Source organism: Branchiostoma lanceolatum, chromosome 5 (genome assembly GCF_035083965.1).
Source record: "Branchiostoma lanceolatum isolate klBraLanc5 chromosome 5, klBraLanc5.hap2, whole genome shotgun sequence".
NCBI classification, from domain to species: Eukaryota; Metazoa; Chordata; class Leptocardii; order Amphioxiformes; family Branchiostomatidae; genus Branchiostoma; species Branchiostoma lanceolatum.
In genome coordinates this window covers 18,707,625-18,714,367 of record NC_089726.1, presented here as the reverse complement: position 1 = coordinate 18,714,367, position 6,743 = coordinate 18,707,625, and the positions used below count along the sequence as shown (strand labels likewise).

At 46.3% G+C, this 6,743-nt stretch overlaps 1 protein-coding gene across 1 annotated transcript; it reads left to right on the top strand.

The window, feature by feature from the left end:
• The first annotated feature begins 1,124 nt into the window (after positions 1 to 1,124).
• LOC136435563 (uncharacterized) lies at positions 1,125 to 6,380 on the top strand. The gene is made up of 2 exons (XM_066429181.1): positions 1,125 to 1,283; positions 1,797 to 6,380. The coding sequence occupies exon 2, from the start codon at positions 1,804 to 1,806 to the stop codon at positions 6,175 to 6,177; it is 4,374 nt and encodes a 1,457-aa protein (XP_066285278.1). The 5' UTR covers positions 1,125 to 1,283; positions 1,797 to 1,803; the 3' UTR covers positions 6,178 to 6,380.
• The last annotated feature ends 363 nt before the right edge of the window (positions 6,381 to 6,743 follow it).

Sequence of the window (6,743 nt, the reverse complement as noted above, 5' to 3'; positions counted from 1 at the left end):
CGAAAACACGTTCTCATAATTTTTTTATTCGCTTTATGTCGGTCAAGATAACATGGCAACAATAATTTTTTTATCTTTAACGCTATCTTTATTGTTCTATCAATGTTTCTTTGACAAGACGAGTTTATGTCATATCAGTACAGTACAAGGTATCCATGATCCCTATGTAGACTTTGTTCTGAGACCCATTTTTTCTCGTACATGATGGTGGTACCGTTGTAGGGCAACCAAGCGAATTCTACTAGATAGAACGTTCTGCCAAATCGTCTGGTCTCTTTGAGGACTTGCTGAGGAACTTCTCCTTCATTGAGAGGTCGAAGAATGGTCGAATCCCGGTAAAGCGCCCACTCTTCTTCGCCTTCCATATCGCCTTCATCGTCATCTTCTTCTTCTTCATTCTCCTCTCCCTCTTCACAACTTGTCACAGACCCGTCCGATTCAGAATCGGTTTCTTCTGAATCATCTTCTGTTTCTTCTTCATCATCTTCCGATGTGATTGACTCAATCTCTTCATCGTCGTCGTTGTCCTCCCCCTCCGATGAACTGAGAATTTCTGTATTGGACTCAAATGACATATTGGAGTCGTCATCAAAAATGTCTGGGTCCATGACACGGTCCTTTGTTCCACCGCTTGACTCCTCGGCGTGCTGCTCTCGCTGATGGCGCCTCAAGTTGTCCATGCGAGTAAATTCTCTAGCACAGTCGTCACACACGTGTGGCATGTTCGCTGGTCTCTGAGAAAATGATTTCTTTCTCTACCCGACAGCTGTATTTATACCTCACATAATGGCCCGCTTATGTTTACTGTATGTGCAGAACTCGCATACTGGATATAGACACAAATACACATTTTCAGCTCGTTTGAAAAAGACAGAATTCCCACCGAGAAAGGTAAATATCGTAATATTACAGGCATTCCATGATATAGGAATGGACATTGTAGATTAGTTCTTGGGCCGCCAGGTAAGACAGACGGCTATGTAGTTGTAATTCTTGTAGTCTCATTTAATTACTCTTGTTGCGACACGCCCAACTTCGCCCTATTGAAGCCGCGGACAGCACTGTCAGCGTCGCACAGACTACTCATCCTCGTGACGTAATCCCTTTGTCCTTCTCAAACGTGCCCGGACAAGTCCTCTGTCAGCCCGGTACTATATAAATTTGGCTACAGCCACGAAGCCGGACAACAACGACAGGCAGTTGCTGATTGACTCTTGCGGCGAAAGGACGTCCGTATCAGTGCGTTGAAAAGGCAAATCACACTTCGACAAATTTACGAAGAGGTAAGCCTGCAACCTGTTTCTGTCTTTTTTCACTGTTTCTTTGTATCTGATCATGTTGGGTTCTCCTCGACCCAACATAGATGTATACGTCGATTTTGTTCTGAAGGTGCATGCGTTGCCGAGTTTCCTTCGAACGGTAGAGGACATAAGCCCCTTTGTCTTGTCGTGTCCGTAAAGTTTCTTTGGCCATCTGATACGCATTTTGTGATAATCAGATTCGCACGCGGGGAAAATGTCGCCAAATGTCTGTGGTAACCTTCGGTATAGACAACTGATAATAGCAAGGTGTTCGGTTCTGTGGCAAACCTTGAAAAGCAAGATATAGTTGTGCGTAAGTCAACGGCTTTCGAGGTAACGCATTCCATCATTCGAAACATTTTACATTGCAAGCGGTTTTGCCCCAATTGAAGCTAAACGTGCGGAATTTCTATCCCGATCTTCCTGCAATGCTCGTAGTAACCCGTAGATTAATTCATTACAAAACTTAAGGGTATGTCTTCTGTATTTTCACAGTTGAACCATGGCATTCCCTTGCGACCAGTGTGACAAAGTGTTCCAACAAAAGCGTTCGCTCAACCGACACAAACAATCGGCCCACAGTGGATCACCCGCCTACCGCTGTGGTGTGTGTGGAGACCCTTTTACTCGCCGCGATAACTTGAAACGGCACGAAAAGAAGCACGGTACTCTCAACAGTTTTCAACATGTTTGTAACACCTGCGGTAAGATTTTTGCTAGGAGTGACAAATTAACAGAACATCAAAGTGTTCACAAGAATCACCCCCAAAGTCTGTCAGCTACAGGTGATCTACAAAAACACGACATTCGAACAACCTCTTCAACATTACAGTCACAAAGTGTGAAAAGAAATCACGAAAATGACGACGAAAATGAAAACCCTTCAAAACAAACGCGACATCATGCGGCATCGGGGAGGGAAAGCCCCGTCCTTCTGCAAGAGGACCCGTTGGAAATACGGGACGACCTGGTTACTCCAGACGAAGAAGGCGAGCAGGACAACGCAGCCATAATGCAACTGTACAGAGAAAAGTGGTATGCTATACGCACCCACTTCAAGAGGGGTAGGAAAGTCCAAGACGAATACAACTTCCGTCTACACTCCACCAGCGTCGACGAAATGGCCAGCAAAGTATGGGCCGTCTTTCGCGACCAAGACACAGCGTTTAAACTAAGTGTGTCGTTTGGTTTCATCCTGAGAAACAGCGAAACGGGTGAACTCCGGTACTATTACGCTTGCAAGAACAACCATTGTTTCCTTGAGAAACCGGTATTGGTGGAAAACGAAGGTGGCATAAAAGACTTCTTGGACAAAGTGACTACCATTGACATTCTAGAATGTGCTCGTCAGCAGCGGCCAGACTCCAAGTGGACTGTTGAGGCAGTTCCAAACGCAACGTTTTTCGTGGCCAAACTGAACGGACATCCTATCGGCACGGCCACCAACCTTCCTGCATACCTCGTGAACAGTAAAGCTGTTGATCCCTTACACCGTGGATCACATGGGCCATACCACGACAACTTGTGCTTTTTCCGCTGTCTTGTGACGCACATAGGCGGTAGTTCTAAAGATCTGGAGGCTGCCACCAAGATACACTTTCAGAAATTCCTGACAGAGACGGGGAAGACAAAGGACAAGTTTCAGGGCGTGACGTTGAATATGCTTGACGAGTTGGAAAGGCTGTTTCAACTGAACATTTATGTGTACTCTCTTCAGCTCAACGACGAAGAGACGAACAAAGAGAATGATTACTTTGCCGAGCTCATAAGACGCCCTCTCTCAAGGCATAAGGACACAATGTACCTGAACCTGTATCAAACGCATTTCAGCTACATCAAAGATTTCAAGAAATATGCAAAGTCTTACGCCTGTCCTAAGTGCGGAAAGAAGTGGGTGGATTCGTATAAGCTCAACCGTCACGAATTGACATGTGACGGCGCAATAAGGTACGAGTATCCTGGGGGAGCCTACCATCTACCACCAACCATCTTTGAGAAACTCAAGGACGAGGGAATCGTCGTACCGCAAGAAGATCGGTACTATCCTTTCCGTGCAACCTACGACATCGAATGTCTCCTAAAACCCCTGGAGGACGATAAGACACCGAAACTTCAGTGGGAGGCGGTCCACGAGCTGTTGAGCGTGAGTGCTTGCTCTAACGTCCCAGAGTACACCAAACCTCGGTGCTTCGTCTCTGACGGCGATCCCTCCGTGGTCGTAAAAGACATGATTGAGTATCTACTGCAGATCAGCCGTACGGCCTACGGTGTGCTAAGACAAAGGGTTGCATGGGTCTTTGAAGAGATGGAACGCAGAAGACAACGGGACCTTGAACAGGTGGTGGAGGGAGAGAAGGAATCAGATGAAAGTGTAGATGGCGCCGATCAAGACACAAAACGCAAAAAGCACTACCTGACTAAACTGATGGATGAGTACGACCGGTACCTGAGACAACTAGTCGTTATCGGCTTCAATACTGGCAAATATGACCTAAATGCTATGAAGAAGGTGTTCTTCCCTCTCCTCTTCGACCAGCAGAGCCGCCTTCGTCCCATCAAGAGGAATAACGACTTCATGTCCATAGAAACCGAAGACTTAAAGTTTCTAGACCTGATCAATTACGTCGCCCCCGGTTTTAGCTATGCAGCCGTTCTGGCTGCGTACGGGTGTACGGAGACCAAAGGCTTCTTCCCCTACGAATGGATGGATTCACTCGAAAAACTGGAAAGAACGGAACTACCTCCAGCCTCAGCCTTCTACAGCAAGTTGAAGATGACACACATCTCCGAAGAGGACTACACCTATTGCCAGGAAGTGTGGAAAGACCACAACATGCAAACAATGAAAGACTTTCTGACGTGGTACAACAATAAGGACGTGGTGCCGATGTTGGACGCTGTGCAGAGAATGTCCGACTTTTACAAGGACCGACAGATCGACATGTTTAAAGACGGCATTAGCGTACCGGGACTCACGATGAAATACTTGTTCATGGACTTAGGTGACACATATTTCACGTGCATGGACAACGAGGACGTGTACAAACTCTTTAAGAACAATATAGTAGGTGGGCCTAGTATCATTTTTCACCGATACCACCAGGAAGGGGTGACTTGCATCCGGGAACGTGAGATGAGAGAAAGCGGTAAGGAACCCAAAACATGTCAGAAAGTGATTGGTTACGACGCCAACGCTCTATATCTCTGGTCCCTGATGCAGGACATGCCTACTGGTTGCTATATACGCCGCAGGGCAGAGGAAGGATTCAAGAGAGAATACTCACAACGTGTCGGGCGCATGGCCACACAATGGTTAGAGTGGGTAGGGGATCAGCACGGCAAAGTCATTCGGCACAAATTCAACAATACCGAGAAACGCATCGGTCCACGGCAAATTCCCGTGGACGGCTTCTGTTCGGACACGGGCGAAATCTTTCAGTTTCACGGGTGTTACTTCCATGGTCACGAAAATTGTCCACTGACGGCAAAACACCGATCCAACGTTCTTACGGCCAAAAGCATGTCAGAGAAATTCGAGAAAACTATCCAGACGACAGAGTACTTGCGAGGGTTGGGGTACAAGGTGACAGAAATGTGGGAGTGTCAGTGGCACCGGTTGCAAAGGTGTGATCCCAGTGTGTCCACCTTTTTGGCTCAGTACAAAACACCTACTGAAAATAAGTACAAAATGTCAGAAGACCAAATTCTCCATGCTGTCTGTACAGATAAATTGTTTGGGGTGGTCGAGTGCGACATCAGCGTCCCCGCAGCGCACAAAAATGCCTTTGCAGAGATGCCACCTATTTTCAAAAACGTCGACATCTCTATCGACGACATTGGCCCCTTCATGAAACAGTATGCCGAGACGAATAATATCATGACCAAACCCAGGCGATCTCTCATTGGCAGTATGTTTGGCGAAAAGATTCTTCTGGCTACACCCTTACTGAAATGGTACTTGGAGAAGGGTCTGGTAGTGTCTCATGTTTACCAAGTGCTCGAGTACGTACCAAAGGCGTGTTTCAGAGCTTTCGGTGACCGCGTCAGCGACGCTCGTCGCGACGGAGACAGGGACAAAACCAAAAAGATCATTGCCGATACGATGAAACTTATTGGCAATTCGGCCTACGGTAAGACCGTCACCAATAAAGAAAAACAACTGGATGTCGAGTTTTGCAGGGATGCTGTCACTGCCACGCGCAAAATCAACACTCCGCGCTTCCGTCACGCAGACGAAGTGACTGACGACTTCTACGAGATGCAGCTAACGAAAAAAGTGATCAAATTCAACTTACCTCTTCAGATTGGGTTCTTTGTCTACCAATATGCGAAGCTCCGCATGCTGGAGTTCTACTATGATTTCATGATCAAATTCGTGGACCGCTCGGACTTCCAGTATTGCGAGATGGACACGGACTCGGCCTACATCGCCATCTCGGCGGATAGGTTTGAGGACGTCATCAAACCAAACATGCTTGACGAGTACAGAAAAGAGAAACATCTCTGGTTTCCCCGCACTGACACCCATGAGAATGCTGCCTTCGACAAACGCAAACCCGGGCTGTTCAAAGAAGAGTGGTCCGGGGATGGTATTGTGGGCTTGTGTAGCAAAACCTATTACTGTTTCGGCGGAGACGAAAATGATGAAGACAAATTCAGCTGTAAGGGAGTCAGCAAGAAAGGCAACGAGATTAATTTCCAAACGTATCTCAACGTCTTGGAAACGCAGAAAAGTGGCCAGGGTATGAACAGGGGATTCCGCGTAAGAGATAATCAGATGTTCACGTACTCTCAAGCGAGGGATGCCTTTTCTTATTTCTATCCCAAAAGACAAGTGCTGAATGACGGTGTCACGACCCTACCACTCAATATCTGATGTGTACTGTACTGTACCCGTGATGATGTCTCTGATACTTTCTGGACCTAATGATCTAGATGTCGATCGCTTTGTGTATATTATAATCCTATCTTTGTATAATGGGCAGAGGGAATGCGCAATACTGATACATTTCTGCAGACAAGAAGATGTTGTACAGCAATTGTTAACCGTGTCTGAATTCATTAAAATGATGGAGCGAACATTCTCGTTGAAGTCTGTGTTTTCAATATACGTGTGTAGGAGTTCGAAACTTGTTCGATAACTTCGTTTCCGGAGAGGTATACAATGTGACATATACAGAATACAGATATATCAATCCTTGGTCAATACCTACCTTGAGGAGGCCATGTATACACATGAAAGACATATACACACCACTAACGGTATACACTAGATATGACATGTGCCCACTACCACTGACACAATACCTTCATTGACTATGGGCGTTGGAGGAGGAGGGAATTTATACATATGGAAGACATACACACTACTAACGGTATACACTAGATATGACATGTGCCCACTACCACTGACACAATGCCTTTATTGACTATGGACGTTGG